This window comes from Myxocyprinus asiaticus, chromosome 31 (assembly GCF_019703515.2).
Source record: "Myxocyprinus asiaticus isolate MX2 ecotype Aquarium Trade chromosome 31, UBuf_Myxa_2, whole genome shotgun sequence".
NCBI classification, from domain to species: Eukaryota; Metazoa; Chordata; class Actinopteri; order Cypriniformes; family Catostomidae; genus Myxocyprinus; species Myxocyprinus asiaticus.
This window is the reverse complement of record NC_059374.1, coordinates 25,016,850-25,039,711: the sequence shown is the minus strand read 5'-3', so window position 1 is coordinate 25,039,711 and position 22,862 is coordinate 25,016,850. Positions and strand designations below refer to the sequence as shown.

The window sequence follows — 22,862 nt, the reverse complement described above, 5'->3', positions numbered from 1 at the left end:
TACAAAAGGTGGAAAATTACTAATACAAATTAAGATCTATTGACAATTATAAATGTAAATATAATAATGATAATGATAATACTAATTATTGAAATATAAATCAATTTTAGTTTCACTGCTCTGTAGAAATAAAGCAAACTAAACTTTGAGCACCTCCTGAGATGGTCTTAGGTCAGTTGGAGCATTCTCATAAACAACAATTTTCTTGCAAACAGTTTTCAGACAACTGAAACAGAGGAGAAAGAGTGAGAACTCTTTACATGCGTATGTTCCACGAGACACGCTCACGCTGCATGCTTCTGAACAAACAACATCTTTTCTTTTGTCTGTTCTTCAAAATATAATAAAGTGTGTTTCTTCAAGCGGGTGTAGATGAGCAAAATGACCTGCTATGTGCATGAAATACCCACATTTGGCAGGTGCTAATTTCATACCCTTGGCTACTATTTAATATATTTAATATATACTTTCCAGCTCCATGGTTTTGTAATTTCCCAATATTGTCGATCGCCCAGCCCTACAGTCCACATGGTTAAATACAGTTTATTTGAGGCATTCCTGGATTGTCAGATGAAAAGACCACTTCATGCAACAAATTTCGAACAAAAACCATGGTACATGTATTTCAATACTTTATCAATGTACCATGGTATTACTATCACTGTACCATAGTACCACCACAGTTCTTTTTTGTCAGCAGATGAAAAGTTAGAGTTTCAGAGTATGATTTATTTTGTCTTCCGTTTTGCAGTAGAAGAATCTGACATTATTGACTTGGAAAAGCGCTACTGGCTGCTGAAAGCCCAGTCAAGGACGGGGCGTTTTGATTTGGAAACCTTTGTCCCTCTGGTCTCACCCCCTATTCATGCATCACTTAGTGAAGGTAAGACAAAATTTATTAGAGTAAGTTCTCTCAGAAGATTAAGACACCCAAACACTCAGACATGCATCCATCTGCTAGTCATATACTTTCAAAACGTTTGTGACACCTAGGAAAGTCACAGATCAGCTTATTTTAGTAGCAGTAGGCCTTGCTTTTAAAATATATTGGATCATTTGTGATAAAATATCTCCAAAGAATCCAATTATTCTTTTGGGCTAATCTGAGCACTGACATTTTCTCCCATTTTCTAGGCTTGTTTCATGCCTTTGATGAGAATCGGGACAATCATATTGACTTTAAGGAGATATCGTGTGGGCTCTCAGCATGTTGTCGGGGTCCTGTGGCTGAGAGGCAAAAGTGTGAGCATTTTATTTCCTCTCATCCTCTCTGTTTGAAAAAACCTGCAATGATTAAATAATATTACACCTTTCCACAGCACTTTATGGACTTAATATTACATATTCAACAAGGATGGTTTTGCTGCTGGCCCAAACAAAAACTTTAAATTACTTTACTTTTGTTAAACATCCCGTTAGAGTTTCATTTAATACATAAACTATGGCAAGAAGCTCTTCATCATTTTCTGTTAAACTGAAGCAAGACCCCGTTCTGCCACTCTTATGGTTCTGGCTATTTCTGACCAGTATTAAGAAATCACTCAGAACAGAGTGAAACTGTTATGGCCGTTCAGACCAAACACATTCTTGTGCTAAAAAAGAAGAAGCTAGATGCAGTGCAACAAATACAACAGAAAGCAGCATTTGTAAAGTTGAAGTGCTTTTAAACTTGACGCAGCATCTAAAACATTTTAAGCTCCTGCTTGAGACAAACAACAAAACCGCTTTTCCACCATCGGGCCAAACTCTTGCCACGTTAGTGGGGGGGTTTTGCTGTGGTGCTTGAATGTACGTAACAAATATGTCTGTTGGCGATAGCGTGAGAGATAAACATTGGAGTGAGTGCGCTATGGAGGTTGATCACATATTCCAGTTTTTAGGACTGCTTTTTCCTCTGCTTAAGCACAGGAAAGACATGTCGCAAAAAGGAAAGCAAAGAAAGAAAAGAGGTTTACCATCATTTGCTGAGGGGTTGGTTGGTTGTGCATGCCACTGGGTACGAAAACACAGAAATGTAAAAGTTTACAGACTAGCTAAAAAGGACATTTATTGACAAAATATCAATCGAGTAATATAATTAGGGCTGGGTAAAAATACAGATTTTCCAATGTATCGTGATCTTCATTTGAATGATCTCGATATCAATTCTTAAATCCCAAGATCAATCTTTCACCCATTTTAATGCAAGTACTCGCATGTTCAACCAAATCTCATGCTGTGACTGAAAATGTCTATGATTAGCCACTGGCTAGTAAATGTTCGGATTTTACTCACCAGTGATTAAGTATAGTGAAGAAGTTATTAGCACAGAGGTCCTTTCACTGCGAGTAAAAATTTGGTTTAACTCGTTCTGTGTGTCCATAGACAAGATCCACGGATCCATATATAATTAAATAATGTCTCTTTTAATACCCTTTCTGTTTTTCATGCAAGTTAACAATAAAAATGTAATAAAAATATATATGCAACATAATATATGCAATTTAAAGTCATTAAATGATGGAATAGACTGAATATGAAAATTTTTCAAAAGCTAAGAAGTGACCAATTTGATGTAAATCTAATGATAAAGTATTTTCGAATTGTACCTAGAAGGGTTGCCTATAAGGTTCCTTTATAATTAAGAGCATTAGCTGAGAGAACATTTCTTTTATATGTAAACAAAATGGACATTGTAACAGAAATGTATCCATATTAATCGATATCGAATCGAGATCGGAATCAAATTGAATTAAGAGCTTGTGAATCAGAATCTAATCTAATCAGGAAACCTTTACCAATGGACCTTTTTCACATGTCTGCGTTCGCGAAGCAGAAGTCGTCATATTTGGCTAAGCTTGAATGGCGATGAATGGGGGACCATAGCAAATAAAATTTTTGGTTAGCCGTTTGCTCCAACAGCAAAAGAAAAAATCAATGATTATGCCTTCACAGCTTTGCAAAAGAAGTTAAAAATATATAGCGCTGGATAACATCAGTAAGAAGAGAGAAACAGGCAACATGTTCTGTCACTCCCTCAGCAGCTGTGCTAGAAGACTCACTGCAGCTGTGGTAACTGATTTTTAAAAACGTATTCCAGGGTAACATAATACAAAGTACAATGTTATAAATGTATTCTAAATATTTGTAAAATTGGAAATATAAAAAAGTTTGCTACATTTACATTGTTAAAGAAGGCAGAAACGCGTCATAACAGGTCTGTGAAAAGGGTCCATAACCAGCCCTGTATTATTTGGGTTTTAATGAGCTAACTTGCGTAATCGACCTCTCTGATGTAAAAGGTGCATAGAAAAATTTTCTATACTTGTTAAACTATAATCATAAAATCTCGAAGATACACCAAACATACTCTATTTTGTTATTCAGTTTAACTTTGCCTGCTACCTAGAAACAAATCAGTTACCTTAGTGTTGGCAAATCGATAATCATGCGTTGCCACATACTAAAGCCATTCCGCCAGCACGGAGGAACGTGGTGACGAGAAATCCAGACTCCGAACAGTGTGTAATCGCGCCGGTCCGACTATGCTCATGTGGAAATGCTACTGGAACCGTTCCTCACCATGCTCAGAACCATTCGGCCCAATTTTGGAAATGCAGCTCAAGACTCAGCACAGCGTCAAAGATGTCAGTCTATCTTCTATTTATATAGAAGAACAATTGAAAAACCGGTGCAGATAGACGCATAAACACGTTCAGTGTGAATGGCCCCTTATAATGCTAAATTAGGTAATTATGTTAACTCAAAAGATAATACATTCACATTGACAGCCCAAAGCTGAGAGATGTGTGCGTCATTTGTTGTACAGTTAATTTGTTGACCATCGCTACCAGGTATGGTTTTTTAATGTATGGTAAGGAATTTGGTTTTCGTTTTGCCTGACGAATATTCGTTCTGGTCTTGGTGTGATTAGACGTCAACAATTCGTTTAGCATTTTGTATAAATAGGCATTTAGTTGTTCATCTTATTCCACTGCAGTATTCTGAATGCATTTAGTTTGTCTAGCCATTTCAAAGGATTCCAAGCAACCATCCTGAACATACAGTATACTCATATTTCAAGACTATTGTAGAAGACAGCATTGTTTGATGTAACTGTCACAGTTGTTTTCTCTTTGATGAATGCTCCATGTCTAAAGCTATTCGTCTTGGTCTATTGCAGTTTGTTTTAAAGTGTTTGATGTAGATCGGGATGGAGTTCTATCCAAGGATGAGATCCATGAGATGGTGGTGGCACTGCTGGAGGTGTGGAAGGATAACCGCACAGACACCCTCCCAGTAAGTGCAGAGCAGCTGATTGTCTGATCGAGCTAACCAACCTTACATCTACAGAATAAGCAATAAGCACATGATGCTGTTTAGCTATCTGGTTAACCATTGCTTCCAAAAGATCTTGTTTGGCAACACTTTTGCAACAAATTACTGTTGTGGTGTTATTTCAGTATACTGTTATGTGGCCTGTAATGTATAATGTATAAATCCCTGTAAGGTGATTCATGCAAATGAGATCAAATCGGGGGGTTGCAGGTATGCACTCTTTGTGAGATTATGCATTTAAATTTAACTCCCTCTGGATTCATTATTGATTTGTGAAGCTTGAGCTGTCACTGTGTTTCTTAGATCCGGTGCAGTCCTTTCATGTAATTTTGTATGGAATTGCTATTTATAGATTTCATGATTTATGTTTATGTATGTTTCAGGAGTTTGGTTCCAGCGTGTCAGACATTGTAGAGGACATACTAAAAATGCATGACACAACAAAAGTAATTGATCTTTTATTTTTATGCTCATTGCAAGATTATGTAGATTTAGCGTCCTGTTGATGCTTTTTTGTGCATTGTTGTATTCGCAGCAAGGGCAGTTAACCCTGGAGGACTATCAGATATGGAGTGTGAAAAGTGCCCTCGCCAATGAGTTCCTCAACCTGCTGTTTCAGGTAAGATCCAGGATTATTTTAAGAAAAAGAGGAAAATTGAGTGTCTAAATGCTTAATAATCTGGACACCAGGTTCAGAGAGTGACCAGTTGCAGAAATGCTCCAGATATTTAAAATGTGGGGGCAAAAAATGCCTCTCTTGTGAATTTCTGTTATCTTTCATTCTATATATATATATATATATATATATATATATATATATATATATATATCATATTCTAGGCCCATAGAGTTATGGTCTTAGTGCTTTTGCAGACACTGTAATGACCTGTCAGATAATAGCATTGTTGTTGACTGTGTAACTAAAATGTTACACAAATGTGGGCTTTGATTTTACAGGTAACAGCCATAATCGTTCAGATTGAGAATTTTAAATGTTTTACATGGTTATAGAAATGCCCTCCACAATCAAGTTCTGGAGGCAAATATTGCCTCTTAATTAAACAGTTCATTTTTGACACTTTTGGACACACATTTGAATCTAGCAAAGTCTGTGCGTTGTTTGTTTTGGGTCTGGCCTTAAATGGCTTGTTTAATCGGTTCTTTGTCAGGTGTGTCATATCGTTCTTGGTCTGCGCCCAGCTACCCCTGAAGAAGAAGGCCAAATCATTAGGTGAGTGTAGGACACAACACAGCATTACTCACCCAATCACAACCTTCCTTTCATAAGTTTCCCTACAGAGCACTCTCTCAATACCTCATGTTTTAAAATAAGCTTTATGAGTGCTATATTGCATTTCACTCCCCAATGAGCCTCATGATTATGCTTTATCTGTTTATTACATCCGCTGTACTTCCATTGTCTCTAACTGTGTTGTAAAGCAGACATAGATTGAGAACACAATTATACAGCTCAATTGAATTTTCTAGCAGTACTGACAGTGCATATGAAGACATTATAAATGCAGTACCAACACATAACTGTTTCTGTTTTATCGCTTTAGCTGTATTTCACATACTTCCCAAGTGTATTGAGATAAGACATTATGGGAGTAGTTCACCCAAAAAGAAAATTCCGGTCATCATTTACTCACCCTCATGTTGTTCCAAGCCCGTATGACAAAGGGAAATGATAGGCAGAATGTTAGCCTCAGTCACCATTCACTTTTATTGTTCCTATTTTTCCCATACAATGTTTGAATGATGACTTAACAGTCTGCCGTACATATCCTTTTTTGGAATAATATGAGGGTGGGTAAATAATGACAGAATTTTTCTTTTTGGGTGAACTATCCCTATAATGTCTTATTGGTTCTGGACAGAAATAATATTTTGTGGGTTTATGTTGGTGCTTGTTTGTAGTGTAATGTTCACTCTGATTTTGTTTGTGTGTTATCACAGGGGTTGGCTTGAGAGGGAGAGCAGACACGGACTGCAGCTGAATCAGAACTGGTTTATGATCTCTATGCAATGGTGGCAGCAGTGGAAGGACTATGTTAGATATGTGAGTGATAAAAATCTCTGTAAAGCTTCTACATAACAAGGGTTGAGGTTTAAAGTACATGGATTAGTCTGAACCTTATTTATATATATATAAACTGTACTGTGCAAGAGTTTTAAGCAGTTTAAAAAAATGCTGTATAGTGGTGATGTTTTCAAAAATAATGCCATGAATAATTTTTATTTATCAATTTACTAAATACAAAGTGCAGTAAACATAAAAAACAAGATCAATATTTGGTTTAACCACGCTTTGCATGCAAAGCACCAATTCTCCTTGCGCACAGTTTTTCAAGGTTGTTGACAGATAGGTTGTTCCAAGCGTCTTGGAGAACTATCCACAGTTCTATGTTCTGTTCATGTAATCTCAGACTGACTCAATGATGTTGAGATCCGGGCTCTGTGGGGGCCTTGCCATCTGTTGCAAGACTCCTTGTTCTACTTCTATTCTGTTTGCAAATGGAATGTTTAAAAATCTAAATGAGATATTTCCTATAGACACACTAAAGCAGAAGATATTAAATAACCATCTTAAGACAAAAGTTTTTGTGAAATATCTAATGTGCCTAAGACTTTTGCACAGTACTATACAGTACTTTCCCAGCAAGACGTGATGCAGTCATGTGTTGTGTATATTGTTCATGGCAGATACCTTTAGCAAATACTTTAACAAAAGGGTAGTTCACCCAAAAATGTAATTTCTGTTATCTTTACTTGCCCTCAAGCCTATTTGAATTTCTCTCTTTCGAGGATCACAAAAGGAGATTTTAGGCAGAATGTCAGTCACCATTCACTGTCACTGCATCTTTTTTTCCATTAAATGAAAGTGAATGGTGACTGAAACTAACATTATTCCTAACATCTTCTTTTAAGTTCCACAGAAGAAAGACAGTCATGTAGGTTTGCAACAACATAAGGGTGACTAATTTCATTTTTGTTGTATTTGCACTTGAATGATAAGGGTGAGTTATATTATTTATTTAGATGTTTATTTTTACATCCTGTCCCCCTGAATGTCAAATGACACTATTACAGTAATGCTGCTTCCTCTTTGTCATATAGCCATTTTATTGAGCTATGAGTTGTACGGGAAGCCAAACACTCCAAAAAGGGATAAACCATCTCATCATTTACTCACCCTCATGCCATCCCAGATGTGTATGACTTTTCTTCTGCTGAACACAAAGATTTTTAGAAGAATGTCTCAGCTCTGTTGGTCCTTACAGTGCAAGTAAATGGTGACCAGACCTTTGAAGCTCCAAAAATCACATAACGGTCACATAAAGTATTCCATAAGACTCTAGTGGTTTAAATCCATATCTTCAGAACAGATATAAGTGTGGGTGAGAAACAGATCAATATTTAAGTCCTTTTTTACTATAAATCTCCACTTTCACATTCTGAAAGTGAAAGTGGAGATTTATAGTAAAAAGGATCACTGCATTAGGCCTTTCAGCGTAAATGCAAGCTGTGAGACAGCTCTGTGATAGGTCAGAGTTCATTGAACACACTTTCTAATGTGGTAATTTTTATTAATGACTTACAGAAAATAGTGCAATCTGCTTTTAAAGGCTTTAGTTATGCATTGCCCAGTTTTCTTTTGATAATACTGACCATACAGAACATGCTGATTTAGTATATTTTTATATGCAATCCTTTATGTTAAATAGGATAAGTCCATTGTCATGGAGCAGCCATCAGTGCAGGGCAGTGGGATGAGAAGTCCTCAGTCCACAGCACTTGTAGAGTCTGTCCTGAACAGAGTTGGAACAGTTGCTCTTTCCCCCAGTTCCCAAGAGGAAAAATTCCCTGACAATATCTCCAGCTCATCAGAGGCCTCAGAAACCACTGGAAATAGTAAGTACAAGCTCCTTAGCATGATTCATGCATTGCTGTGAGAGTAAATACTGTACCTTAAGAGTCTGCCACCTTGGCTATGGCCTAGCAGTTATCACATATGCTCTGACACATTGAGCCGTGTTGCTCACATGCAGATGTGAGTTTGAATCTGGATTGGGACATTTCCTGGTCCTGTTCCTTATTTACCATTAACCATAATTTACTCATTTTGCCACTTTCTTTCCACATTATTTCTCTTGATATTGCAATTACAATATCAAGAGAAATAATCAACAGTTCTGATTTGTATAATTAATCATGCAGCCTTAGTGGGTATTACTCACGACAAAAAAAAATGAGGTGTTGTGCTCACGGGAATGTAGGTTCGAGGCTAGTCTGCGTCATGTCCCGATCACATTCCCCTCTCACTCCATCTTTCTCCGCTTTCCTCTCTACCTCTACTGTCCTGTCTAATAAAGGCAAAAGGCCATAAAGTTAAGCCTAAAACAGAGGGTGTGTTTTCACTCCCTCAGGCCTGACTCCACACATCAGTTCCTCTGCCACGGACGTCTGCTTCACTCGACAGCACAGCGTCCCCGACAACAACAACCAGTGTTTCTCCAGTGCCAATGGTCATTTGCCCAACAGCATGGTCACACAGAGGCCTGGTGCCATTGATAACCAGCCACTAGTAACCACTGAGCCCATGAAGGTGAGTGCACTTATGCTCAGAACACCCACTGTTAGCAAAATGTTCAGAACTGCCGCTGATAACTCTCTTGTCCAAATGACTGCACAAAGTGCATTAAGTAGACCTGCAGGGAAAGTAACACCTTCAAGTTGTTGTCTTGCCTTCCTTCTAATTGTAACTTCGAGAGCTCAGAACTACATTAAAGTGCCATTTTTTAAATTGAAATCACCTTGAGAAGATTAATCCTGGGATGAATGCTTTGTAAAAATTTGTTTCCCAGCAAATGAATTCCTTTTTGTGAAGCTGAAAGCATTTTTGTTTGCAACTGCTTGCTTCAGTAATGCCTTGTCACAAACACATTTGCCGTCTTGTATTAATGTAACATACTATATCATCAGGCAAATCTTTCTTTACTCAACATAATGCATAGTAGTATTCGAGTCCACATGAGCCCTTTTTAGTCCTATCCACCCTTTATTCAGCCTCTCACTCTCACAGTCATCAGAGAAGAGTAGGATGAGGGGGCGTTCACACTAATCGCAATTAATTCTGTGGAGGTGACCAAGTGGCTGTACTGTCTGTTGATAGTAGGCATTCCTACTCCACTGCAGTACCCAACTGTATCAAGAGGTGAATCATGTGAAACTCATGAACTTTTTGTTGCTTTGTCACTGCAAATTAATGTTAGTGATAACCAAGAAGGTCAGTAATACCTAGAGAGAGTTATTCTACCCTGCGTTCGACCCTGCGAACACATGCATGGACGTTGTATTTTGGCTTTGCAATACACAATGCATAATTTAATTTAATTTAAACCGACTGATCTCAGTTCAGGACACTCTGGGCTGTCAGTAAAGGGTCAAAATTTCGCCATACGCTTTCATGTGACAAAACATCATGGCGCCGATCTAAGCTGAGTTATGTTTTTTGTTTTTGCCACTATTCTGAGAAAATTCTAGAGACTGTTGTGCGTGAAAATCCCAGGGGATCAGCAGTTACAGAAATACTCAAACCAGCCCATCTGGCACCAACATTCATGCCACGGTCCAAATTACAGAGATACATTTATTTTCCCCATTCTGATGGTTGATGTGAACATTAACTGAAGCTCTTGACCTGTATCTGCATGATTTTATGCATTACACTGCTGCCACATGATTGGCTGATTAGATAATTGCATGGATGACTGTTGGTGCCAGACGGGCTGGTTTGAGTATTTCTGTAACTGCTGATCTCCTGGGATATTCACACACAACAGTCTCTAGAATTTACTCAGAATGGTGCCAAAAACAAAAAATATCCTGTGAGTGGCAGTTCTGCAGAAGGAAATGCCTTGTTGATGAGAGAGGTCAACAGAGAATGGCCAGGACTGACAAAGTCCACGGTAACTCAGATAACTGCTCTGTACAATTGTGGTGAGAAGAATATCATCTCAGAATGCTATTCTGAATGCTACACGAGGGGGACCTACACAATATTAGGCAGGTGGTTTTTATGTTGTGGCTGATCGGTGTATATGTTGCTTGCCTAAAGAAGTATTTCGTCAGAATACACATCTGTTTTTGAAAGTTGTCATTGAAAAAAGATGCATAATAGTGTAGTTACAGCATATGCCAGCAGGAGCCAACTGCCGAAGCCAACTAGTCAAACCCTGAACCTTCGTGTAAATGGCCCTTGAGCATGTGAGTTTCTCTCGTTTATCCAGGTGCCCACTTTAACTATGGAAGGAGGTCGTCTGAAAAAATCCCAGCAGCTGATTGCTTGCCGGGACTTTGAGACGGTGCCAGAGCCAGTCTGGAGGGCACTTTACCACTGGTACGGGGCCAACCTCAGCCTACCTCGACCGGTGCGTATCACAGCTCTCATCAGCAGTATCACCAAGAACATTTATTTGTGTTCCAATGGATCATCACTGCTTTTGACAACAGCCTTTTCTCAGTGCTAACTTTACTTATTTGCCTTTTTTGCAATGACTTTTAACCAACTTTTCTAAGGACTGTTTTACTAGGTGTTTGAAGTCAGTTAACATCAAGTTATCACAAGTGTCCTATCAGAGTAACCACAGGTGTAGTTCATCAAATTACCTATGGACATGTTTCACTAAGTTTTACAACCAGAAAGTTGTAATATTGAACAGTTCATCTAACTCAAGCTCATTTTAAATCTAAAATAATTTGTGTGGCAGTCTGGCCTGCAAACATGTAATTTGGTTGATATGATTCAAAGTTAGCTTCTCTCTGAAACATGTGAAATCTTAGTTGACTGTTTTTCTCTCTCTGTCCCTTCTGTTCTGCCCTCAGGTCATCATGTCTACACTCATGGGTCAGCCAGAGTTAGAGCTTTTCCCCCGGTACCTTCTCTTCCTGCGACAGCAGCCAGTCACACGACCCCCTCAGTCCAACATCTGGGTCAATATGGGTATGACCAGCCTGCGAATGTTCCCTCCAAACATGCCCCGAGGTAACGTAAGCCTGCAGCAAGAGAGAGGCTCCTTCCACCACCTAGACCACCTCCCCTAATCTCCTAAATGCACCCAATTTGGTCTCAACAAAACAAGCTCTCTGGATTACCGATTGAACCTCTAAAGAGCCAAATCCTGATCCCAGCTCCCAGCATTCTGTGTCATCTTGTGAGTTAGGGCTTGAGAAATTTGAGCATGTTTGGTTAAACAGGCTACTATCAGGTTTACTGAAGATTCAAAGTGGAAAGGGCCACTGAGCCCTGTTATAACCTGATTTAAAGTGTTGTCCAGGACTGTGGGACAGTCAAGTGGGACCAGAAATAATGTTTGCAACTCAGTCATGGCTCAGCCTGGCTCCGATGACTGTTTGGTGTGGGTTGAGATGGGTGCTCTCTGGTTCGTTTTCTTTACAGGTTTCCCATGGTCCCACTGTGATTTCCAGGCCTGAAAAAGTCATACAAATTTTGTAAAAACAAATCTTAAAGGAATGTTCCAAGTTCAATACAAGTTAAGCTCAATCAACAGCATTTGTGGCACAATGTTGATTAACACAAACAAAATGAATCTTCTTTCCTCGTTTATTTGAAAAAAGCAAAAATTACAGTTACATTAAGGCACTTAAATTGGAAGTCAATGGGGCCAGTACATAAAGGTTCAATTAAACCAAAAGACATAAACGTTTTGCGTATTAACATGATTTCAGCTTGATAAAATCAGGGATTTATCCCTGTAACAGCATTTACCAGATTACAGGGTTTACCGGCGTTATATCGTCATGACAACAAATTTGTAATATTGGATATAACTTTACACAGATAAGGTTAGTAAGCGATTTTATCACACTAAAATCATGTTAACACCTATAATGTTTGTGTCTTGTGGCTATACTTTATACCCATTAACTTCTGTTGCAAGTGTCTTACTGTAACTGCAATTTTGTTTTTATAAATGAGGGACTAGTCAATGCTTTTTGTGGAAATCAGCATTATTCCACAAATGCTGTCAATTTTGCTAAACTTGTATTGAACCCAAAACATTCCTTTAAATGGCATGGAACTTTGTTGATAAGTGAATATAATTTTTTCTAGTAATGCTCAAATATTTGATCAGCTACAAATTGCCTTTGTTTAGTATAATCCTGTAATTACAAAAAACTGAAAAGGTCATGGAAATCCTTTTGTCAAAGGAGTGGGAACCCTGCCTTTAGTTGTTTGCTTTGCAATATTACCATTCAAAATAATTTTTTTATCTCAATTTTGTTTCTTGTGAAATCAATAATAACTGCCAGAATCTTCAGTTGATTTTATTTTTCAGAAAACTGGAATCATTGTAAATTTTGGGCTTTTTTTTTTTTTTAATCCAGATCACCCAGACTAATGAATTAATGAATTGATGAATTTTCCCTGTAAAATGACCTTTGCCCTTTCTTGCTGCTACCTTACAACTAACCCTCAGTCTGTCAATCAGGTAGTGGGGCTATGTGTGTGCATGCATGTGTACGTGTGTTATATATTTATCTATGTGCTCCTTGTGACTGGTTGAATTAATAGCATGCATATTAGGATACATGGATGAAGTGGACAGCATCTTCACATTTCCCATCATTGTCTTAAAATTAAACTATAAAAATATTATTTGACTCAAGTAACACAGTTCAATTGAGTACATTAACAGTGTGCCTTTAATCTTGCAGTTATTTTTGTATGTATAACATCGCAGCAGGGTGTTGATCCTCTGGGGTTGTTTGAAACGGGTATGTTTTATTGTATGTGACAAAGAGAATGCTAAAGGCTGCTCCACTCCCGACACAGGAAACGTTCCTTCTCCTAACGCCCCTCTAAAGCGAGTGCTTGCGTACACCGGCTGCTTCAGCAGGATGGGCACCATTAAAGACATTCATGAGTACTTATCCCAGAGGTTACGCATCAAAGAAGAGGATATGCGCCTCTGGCTCTACAACAGCGAGGTGGGGACCTCCTTAACTTATACTGGATAACAGAGCATTAAATGTAGTAGAACTGTGCTCTGATCAAACACATTTATAAGTCTATCCTCATGCACTTGTATCCCTTCACTGTTTTTTTTTACCAAAATTGGAGTTGTGTGGCTTTTAGTCTATGTCTGTTAGCCATGTCTATATGCCAGTGTGCTCCTAAAAGTTGACAAAAGATGCACGTATTTAGAATGGACCCATTTCACAGACCTGTTATGATGCATTTCCGCCTTCTTTAAAAATGTAAATGTAGCAAACGTTTTTATATTACTATATAACTTCAAAAATATTTTGTGTAAATTTATAGCATTGTACTTTGTATTACCCTGGAATACGTTTAAAAAAATCAGTTACCATAGCTACGATGAGGCTTCTAACACAACTGCTGAGGGAGTGACAGAAAATTTGGCCTTATTGCTATTGTCCAGCGCTCTATATTTGTATCATCTTTTGCAAAACTGTGAATGCGTAATTGTTGATTTTTTTATTTTTATTTTTTATTTTTTGTTCTATTGGAGCAAACTGGTTAGCAAAAATGTAATTTGCTGTGGTCCCCCATTCACCGCTATTCAAGGTTAAGCCAACTGTGACGTCTTCCCCTTCGCGAACGCGGACATGTGAAAAGGGTCCATTTACAGTCTTTGTCTTCCGGGAAAACGGACCAAAAATATTGATGACTAATCTGGCATTTGGCAATGATTTTTCTCCAGTCAAAAGCTTTCTGAAATGAGGGTATTACTCCCTCTAATATCACCTGCAACCAACTAGCAATTTGCAAATCCTGATTCATTGCTGAGATATATACAGTTGAAGTCAGAAGTTTACATACACTAAAACATCATTTTTTAACCAATCCACAAATTTCATATTAGCAGACTATAGTTTTGGCAAGTCATTTAGGACATCTACTTTGTGCATGACATGTCATTTTTCCAACAATTGTTTACAGATTCACTTTGAATTGACTATATCACAATTCCAGTGTATCAGAAATACATACACTAAGTTAACTGTGCCTTTAAGCAGCTTGGAAAATTCCAGAAAATGATGTCAAGCCTTTAGACAATTAGCTTCTGATAGGATATGTACTGAATTGGAGGTGTACCTGTGGGTGTATTTTAAGGCCTACCTTCAAACTCAGTGCCTCTTAGCTTGACATAATGGGAAAATCAAAAGAAATCAGCCAATAATATATATATATTATTTGATATGTTTTTATTTTAATGGGAAATACATCAACACAGGAAAGAAGACTAAGCTCAACAAGTGATTTCATGGGATTTTTTTAATATTTTAGTAATTCTATAGGTTAAATGTGAGGCCAAGAGAGTTTGTGAGACATAAGTATATTGTATTCGTACTTTTCTTTATATCATCTTAATCATTTTTTCAGAATTACCTCACTCTTCTGGATGATGAAGATCACACTTTAGAAAGTTTGAAAATTCAAGACGAACAGCATTTAGTCATTGAGGGTATGTCTGACATTATCTGTCTCTTAATTAAAGTTTTATCTCCTTTAACATTTTCTGAGCAGTGTGGATAAAATTGCAAAGCATGCATGAAAGAACTGATGGAACAAGGAGTAACCATTTAAGATTTTTCTCTCTCTGTAGTTCGAAACAAAGATATGAGCTGGCCAGAAGAAATGTCTTTTATTGCGAACAGCAGCAAAATTGACAGACATAAAGGTAATCTCCAAAGGTCTTATAAATAGGATAAAAACACATGACAGCACTTTAAAATCTTTGCAAATTGGAGGGCAGCCAAGTAATCTACAAATGTCAGGATGTTTAACAGAATTTGACCTCGCCTAGATGGTGCTATTATACAATCCTCTAGACCGCTTTCTTCTAACAAACCCCATATCAAAGTAGATTATTAACACACTGACATAGAAGCAGCTAGAATTTATAAAACAATTACATAACAAACCAATATGAAACTGATATCAAGACAAACATCAGCTATGACATTTAAAGACTCACTATGTTGCCATCTTACTTCAAACTCTATGACATATTGAGTAATTGAACTTCATTTCAAGTGACCATGCTTGTCAGCCTAAACTTCATCTGACGTTCAGTCACTTTCATAATTGTGATTTGTTGGAGATTTGGAGTTAATATTGTTCCCTTTTGTTGCAGTCCCTACTGAGAAAGGTGCCACAGGCTTGAGTAACCTGGGGAATACATGCTTCATGAACTCCAGTATTCAGTGTGTTAGCAATACCAAGCCCCTTACTGAGTACTTTATCTTAGGGCGACACCTTTATGAGCTTAATAGGTAAGAGACCACGGGAGGGTTGTTATACCCAGACCACTTGTAACTACTAAGTTATACTTAGGAATTCTAATCCATGAAAAAGTAAACTAGAGATCTGTTTTATGGGTCACATCTGTCATACCTCTTGACCAATGAGCTATGCCTTGACCTGACAGAACCAATCCGATCGGAATGCGAGGTCATATGGCCAAATGCTATGGGGATTTGGTACAGGAACTCTGGAGTGGAACCCAGAAGAATGTTGCTCCTCTCAAACTAAGGGTGCGTAGTTAACCTCTCTACAATCATGATGACTCAACCCAAAAATGTATTAATGGTGTTGCAAAATCTAAAGTGGTATTTGTGTTGAAGAAATAATGCACAAACATACTTTTCAAGCAAAAAAAAAAATTCTTTTTTAAAGTAGCATAATTTGTTTTTTCATGCTGCTAGATTTTATATTTTGTTTTTCTTATGCCATAAAATTCATACATTTGTGTGACTTAAGTGTCCAAAATAGTCCAAATATAATTTTATCATCCACTTTATTGTTGCAGTTAAATTCTTTAGGCTTAGTTTTTAAGAGATTCATCTCTCATTTTATTTAGTGGACAATAGCAAAGTATGCGCCTAGATTTAACGGCTTCCAGCAGCAAGATTCCCAGGAGCTCTTGGCCTTCCTATTGGATGGGCTTCATGAAGATTTGAATCGTGTGCATGAGAAGCCGTATGTGGAGCTGAAGGACAGTGATGGACGGCCAGACCATGAGGTGGCCACTGAGGTCAGTTTCAGACTTGTGTTGCTTCCCATTAGCTGCTCTCTGCTTTTCAACACTTGCTAGACTCATTGCACCAGCTGAACATTCCTAAATTAACTTAAATGGGCACAATGATGATTGTTAATGAAAAGATGGCAATATGAACTTCCAACAATGTGTGAAATACCCCGAGGACATTAACTTTGTGATTAAAATGTGATTCACTCAGTGGGTGTTTCTCTTTGTAGGCCTGGGAAAACCATTTGCGGAGAAATCGTTCAATCGTGGTGGATCTCTTCCACGGGCAGCTCAGGTCCCAGGTGAAGTGTAAGACCTGTGGCCACATCAGTGCCCGCTTCGACCCCTTTAACTTCCTTTCCCTGCCGCTGCCCATGGACAGCTCCATGCACTTAGAGATCACTGGTAAGGTCGAGCAGAGGGAAAACATCTTAAACACTCTAAAATCCATAAGCAGATATTTAAAAAAAAGTTCTTTTGATTTGCAGTTATCAAACTTGACGGCTCCACTCCAGTTCGGTATGGACTCCGTCTCAACATGGATGAGAAGTACATGGGCCTGAAGAAACAGCTGAGTGAGCTATGCAGCCTAAAACCTGAGCAGATCCTCCTGGCTGAAGTCCTCACCTCCAACATCAAGGTCAGCTCAACTCAACACATCAGACAGTGATGTGTTCACACCTGGTTTTATCAGCCATCTCGGGTGATGCGTTCACAAGCGGACGGTACTACGTACCGTTGTAAATGGGATCCAAAGTGTTTTGTGATCGGATCATTAAAAAAAACACATTCTAAGGTATTCAAAAACACATGTGACCACATTGCATGTGACAACCCTTGTTTTAATGTCATTAGACACTCTCCTTTCAATGAAATCGGATCACAATGGAAGTTGTCACAGGAGATCCATTTGATACGGATGTTAATACCTGGTGTAAACCAGGCTACTGTTGTTGTTACTGGTAGCCTATGTATTTGATGGCAATCTAAGTTACCTGATTTTAAATAAACACTTGGGTGTGCTTGGGTGTAGAACTTTCCTCAGGACAATCAGAAGGTGCGACACTCTGTGAATGGCTTCCTTTGTGCATTTGAGATCCCTGTGCCTGGCTCACCCACCTCAGTCACCTCTCCGGTACAAATAGGTAACGAGGATTCATTTCTTCCTATATTTTTATTTTTTCGTAAAACAGAAGTTTCGTAACTCATGTTCATTATAAATACTTTCTTTAGAATCTCCTCCTATGGCCAACGGAACAGCTGGCAGCAATCACATTGGAAAGTCTGCACTCATTCCCAATGGCATGCCAAGCATGGTGGTTCCCTGTACCCGCGAGAAGCCCCTTGCCAATGGTATCCCTAATGGCCATGCTGTGCCTTTGCAAGACAGTCCCTTCATTGGGTACATCATTGCCATGCACAGAAAGATGGTGAGCAGAGTTTGATATTACTGTTGGATTTTACGTGGTGGTCTCAAGAATTGTAAGAGTGAGGTCTGTCCCCTCAGATGCGGACGGAGCTGTACTTCCTGTCCTCTCAGAAGAACAGGCCCAGTCTATTTGGTATGCCACTGATAGTGCCATGCACAGTGCACACCAGTAAGAAGGACCTTTATGATGCTGTGTGGATACAAGTGTCACGACTTGCCAGCCCTCTGCCCCCACAGGAGGCCAGCAACCATGCTCAAGACTGGTCAGTGGCATTCGAAGCTCACAGGGCTCATACACTAACAACATTTTAACACTCACTGAGCATTTTATTAGGAACACTATACTAATACTGGGTAGGGCTTCCTTTTACTCTCAAAACAGCCTCAATTCTTTGTGGCATGGATTCCACAAGATATTGGAAGCATTCTTTTGAGATTCTGGTCTGTGTTGACATGATTCTATTACACAATTTCTACAGATTTATCCGCTGCACATTCATGCTGCGAATCTCCTGTTCCACCACATCCCAAAGGTGGTGTTCTATTGGATTCAAATCCGGTGACTGGCAAGGTCACTGAAGAACAGTGAGGTCATTGTCATGTTCATGAAACCAGTTTGAGACAACTTTTGCTTTGTGACATGGTGCACTATCATGCTGGAAGTAGCCATCAGAAGATGGTCATTAATGGATGCACATGGTCAGCAACAAAACAGGCTCAAATAGGCTGTGGCATTCAGGCGATACTTGATTGATATTAACAGGCCCAAAGTGTGCTAAGAAAACATTCCCCACACCATTACACCACTGCCACCAGCCTGGACTGTAGAGATTCATCAGACCAGACTACGTTTTTCCTGTCTTCAACTGTCCAGTTTTGATGAGCCTGTGCCCACTGCAGCCTCAGCTTTCTGTTCTTGGCTGACAGAAGTGGAACCCGACGTGGTCTTCTGCTGTTGTAGCCCATTCCCCTCAAGGTTCGATGTGTTTTGCATTCCACAGAACTAATGCTAACTGGATGTTTTTTGTTTTTGGCACCATTCTGAGTAAATTCTAGAGACTGTTGTGTGTGAAAATCCCAGGAGATCAGCAGTTACAAAAATACTCAAACCAGCCTGTCTGGCATCAACAATCATGCCATGTTCAAAATCACTGAGATCACATTTTTCCCCATTCTGATGGTTGATGTGAACATTAACTGAAGGTCCTGACCCTTATCTGAATGATTGTATGCTTTGCACTGCTGCAACACGATTGGCTGATTAGATAATTGCATGAATATGTAGGTGTACAGGTGTTCCTAATAAAGTGCTCAGTGAATGTATGTTTACATTTATGCATTTGGCTGATGCTTTTATTCAAAGTGTGACTTACAGTGATTCAAGCTATACATTTCATATGTGCATTCTCATGATATCAAAACCATGACCTTGCCATGTCCTACCATTTGAGCTACTGAACAATATAATTTTTTTTGCATTTGACATTAGATTGGAACTACTTTGTTAAAGCATTTAATACAATGTACTTATTATGTACATACGTGATTTTGCATTGTACTTACACTTAAAGTACCAGCATGTAATTACATTTGTAGTTATTCTGTTAACCTTACCCCTAAGCCTAACACTTCCTTTACCCTAAACCCTAACAGCTACCCCTAAACCTATCTGTACCTCAACCTCAGTAGCAGCAAATGTGAATCTTGTTAGAATTTTGCAGAACAACATGTAGTTACACAATAAGTACATTGTATTGTATGTATTGGTAACACTTTACAATAATGTTCCATTCGTTAACGTAAGTTATTGCATAAGGTATCATGAACAAACAATTAACAATACATTTTTTACAGCATTTATTAATCTTTAATGTTAGTTAATACAAATACAATTGTTCATTTATAGTTCATGTTAGTTCATGATGCATTAACTAATGTTAACATATACATCTTTCGATTTTAAAAATGTATTAGTATTTTATTGGGTGGATTAAGTTATTTTATAGACACCCGGTTGCGGCAATTCAAACGAATGGATTAATTTCAGATTATTTTACTCTGGATAGTGGCACCTGGCAGGGTTGCCCTCTTTCCCCCTTATTATTCTGTCTTGCATTGGAACCATTTGCAGCCGCGATAAGAAAGGAGGATGATTTTCCAGGGGTGGTGGCGGGAGGCGTGGCGCATAAGCTTCTGCTTTACGCAGATTATATTTTATTATTTGTCTCCGACCTTACTAGATCTATGCCTTGCCTCCACAGAATCATTCATTCCTTTTCTAGGTTCTCAGGATACAGAGTGAATTGGTCTAAATCCGAAGCTTTGGCTCTGACAGTGTACTGCCCGGTAACGGCTTTTCAGCCGGGCGCCAAGTATTTGGGTATTTTATTCCCAGCAAATTTGCATGATTTAATTTTGACCCTTTAATAAAAAGGTTTTCGAGTGATGTGGGCAGGTGGACTTCATTACATTTATCTATGACTTGGAAGGTTAATGTTATTAAAATGAATTGTATTCCAAAATTTAACTACCTGCTACAGTCTCTCCCTATAGATGTCTCCCTCTCTTATTTCAAGCAATTTGATAGCATTGCGAAGTCCTTAATTTGGTTAACGTCCAATAATAATAATATTACATTTCAGTAAGTTACATAGGCCGATTGACAAAGGTGGGCTAGGTCTACCCAAGATTTTGTTTTATTATTATGCATCGGTCTCAAGCAGTTGGCTCACTAGTCGCTTCCACCCGAGAGAGCCCCTCCCTGGTTTTGTATTAAACAGGAAGTTCTTGCCCCTATTTCGCCATTGCAAAGCCTTTCTATCAAACTAACCGGAGAAGTTAAGTTACACCCTGTTACCTCGCATTTGCACTCGGTATGGACAAATGTGTCCAGAGTGTTTAATTCAGACATTTATTTAAATGTTGCCTTAAGCATATGGCTGTACCCTAAATTATGTATTAATAAGTCCCCTTTCTGCTGGTCAGAGTGGATTGTGAGGGAGGTTAATACGCTCTGTGACCTACATGAGAGTGGAGTGTTGAGATCCTTTGAAAATATGGTTCAACATTTTGGGATTCCCAGGTCTCAATTCTTTAGGTATTTACAGCTGCGCCACCTACTCTGTACTATTTTTGGGAGTAGCATACACCCCCCTAAAGCGGCAGATACTCTGGGAGGGGTGATTACTGCTTTTGGAAAAGGTCATGAGGCATCAGTGTATTACTCCCTACTAATTCAGAGTCTGGAGGATGGAGCTTCAACTTCTCTCAAGAGATTATGGGAGAAAGATCTAAAGTAGTGTGGGCTAGGATTCTAAAAAACGTCAAGTCTACATCTAGAGATGCAAGGGTGCGCCTTATGCAATTTAAGGTTTGCTCTTAAAGACACACCCACCTGCTGGTGATGCCAATCAGAAGATGGGGACACAACCCTTGTTTTTTGGTGGTGTGTTAAGATCCAAGAAATTTGGTTGAGGGTCCAGAGTTTTATATGTGATGTATTGGGCACTCAAATTTCATTTTGCCCCAGACTCTGTGGTGATGGGGTGGTCATTAGTATAAGGGATAGATACATAAAAAGTTGGGTCCTAGCCGGAGTTATGATCGGCAGACGGATCATTCTTAGGGGATGGAAGTCGGCTGGAGCCCCCTAATTTCAGGAGTGGTGCACAGAGATGGGCGTGGTGGCGGCATTCGAGGAGGTGACATGTAGAAGGCTGGGAAACTTGGATTTGTTTAATAGGAAGTGGGGTAGATATTTGGCCTTTTTGGAAGGTTCTCGGGAAGGGGCAGTGGAGAGGGATTTGTAGTTTTAAATGTGTGTGTGCATTCTTATTGTTTTTGAAAGTATACTTTTTATGTTTTTTTATGTTTCTAAATAATTACGACCCCTGGGGTGCATGTTTGTGTCGGGTGGGTGGGGGTATGTTCAGGGGGAAGGGTTTGATTTTATATAATTTGATTCTGTATTTTCTGTTATGTTCATTTAATTTGTTGAAGGGAATCAATAAAAATTGTTAAATTAAGTAGTATATGTTGAAATAAACATTAACTAAGATTAGTAAACGCTGTAAAAGTATTGTTTATTGATAGTTCATGTTAACTAATGTTGTTAACTAATGTTAACAAATGGAACCTTATTGTAAAGTGTTACCTATGTATTTTAATGTTAGTGCATGGTAGTTAAAGACACCTAATACAAAGTGGGACCAAAGACAGAAATGAGAAAAAAATATGTAATAAAAGTGATGGATGGAACTGTGGTCTATCAGTTAGTGTATGTTCTTTAGACATGTTGAGCCATGGTGCTCATGCAGGAGATGCAGGTTCGAATCCAGTGTCGTGTCCATATCCCATTCCCCCTACCAGTTATTTCCTGTCTCCTCTCTACTGTCTCTGTAAATACAAAGAGGTAAAAAAACAAAAACTAAAAGATGAAGTAGCAAACTGAATTATACTTTTATTTCATGTTTCTTTTAATCGTTTATACATTTTTCCACATAAATGTTTGTCATACATCTTTGCTCTGTTAAGTATTGTGCTCTCTTCCAGTGATGACAGTATGGGCTATCAATACCCCTTCACTCTGCGGGTGGTGCAGAAGGATGGTAATTCTTGTGCCTGGTGTCCTTGGTATAGGTAAGAAAACTGCATTAATGCCTGCATTCGGATGTGTGCACATCTTACATCCCAGGGTGGGTTTTTGTGACTGACTGGGCTATCGGTGACTTTGCCAGGTTCTGCAGAGGCTGCACAGTGGAGTGTAACGACAACAGAGCATCTTTGGGGAATGCCTACATTGCTGTAGACTGGGACCCCACCGCCCTGCACCTTCGTTACCAGACCTCTCAGGAAAGGGTGAGTACTAGGGTCTTACTCAGCATTACCAGAAGAACTGCCTATTCAAGTGTGATCGGACGTAATTAGAAGATTGAAAAGGAGGATCTAGTCTGAGGAGATCTATAATACCAGTAGAAAAGCTGTCGGTCCCGCATCCACTTTTTTAGCCAATCACCTGAGCCATGAGTACCATG

The 22,862-nt window shown here is 38.8% G+C and overlaps 1 protein-coding gene across 4 annotated transcripts in view; it reads left to right on the top strand.

The window, feature by feature from the left end:
* Window positions 1–22,862, top strand: part of LOC127422412 (ubiquitin carboxyl-terminal hydrolase 32-like) — a 93,893-nt gene that overhangs the window by 57,843 nt on the left and 13,188 nt on the right. For 3 of the 4 annotated variants that reach the window (XM_051665917.1, XM_051665918.1, XM_051665916.1), the window contains exons 6-29: window positions 752–883; window positions 1,135–1,242; window positions 4,163–4,278; window positions 4,701–4,763; window positions 4,853–4,936; window positions 5,487–5,548; window positions 6,277–6,379; window positions 8,046–8,232; window positions 8,748–8,926; window positions 10,611–10,751; window positions 11,206–11,365; window positions 13,178–13,332; window positions 14,753–14,834; window positions 14,976–15,050; window positions 15,507–15,645; window positions 15,801–15,906; window positions 16,233–16,406; window positions 16,631–16,805; window positions 16,889–17,040; window positions 17,434–17,545; window positions 17,634–17,830; window positions 17,908–18,092; window positions 22,381–22,467; window positions 22,566–22,686. In XM_051665917.1, coding sequence (XP_051521877.1) covers window positions 752–883; window positions 1,135–1,242; window positions 4,163–4,278; window positions 4,701–4,763; window positions 4,853–4,936; window positions 5,487–5,548; window positions 6,277–6,379; window positions 8,046–8,232; window positions 8,748–8,926; window positions 10,611–10,751; window positions 11,206–11,365; window positions 13,178–13,332; window positions 14,753–14,834; window positions 14,976–15,050; window positions 15,507–15,645; window positions 15,801–15,906; window positions 16,233–16,406; window positions 16,631–16,805; window positions 16,889–17,040; window positions 17,434–17,545; window positions 17,634–17,830; window positions 17,908–18,092; window positions 22,381–22,467; window positions 22,566–22,686 — 3,095 coding nt within the window. The remainder of the gene's footprint in view (window positions 1–751; window positions 884–1,134; window positions 1,243–4,162; window positions 4,279–4,700; window positions 4,764–4,852; window positions 4,937–5,486; window positions 5,549–6,276; window positions 6,380–8,045; window positions 8,233–8,747; window positions 8,927–10,610; window positions 10,752–11,205; window positions 11,366–13,177; window positions 13,333–14,752; window positions 14,835–14,975; window positions 15,051–15,506; window positions 15,646–15,800; window positions 15,907–16,232; window positions 16,407–16,630; window positions 16,806–16,888; window positions 17,041–17,433; window positions 17,546–17,633; window positions 17,831–17,907; window positions 18,093–22,380; window positions 22,468–22,565; window positions 22,687–22,862) is intronic. The other variant, XM_051665919.1, reaches the window with a different exon arrangement.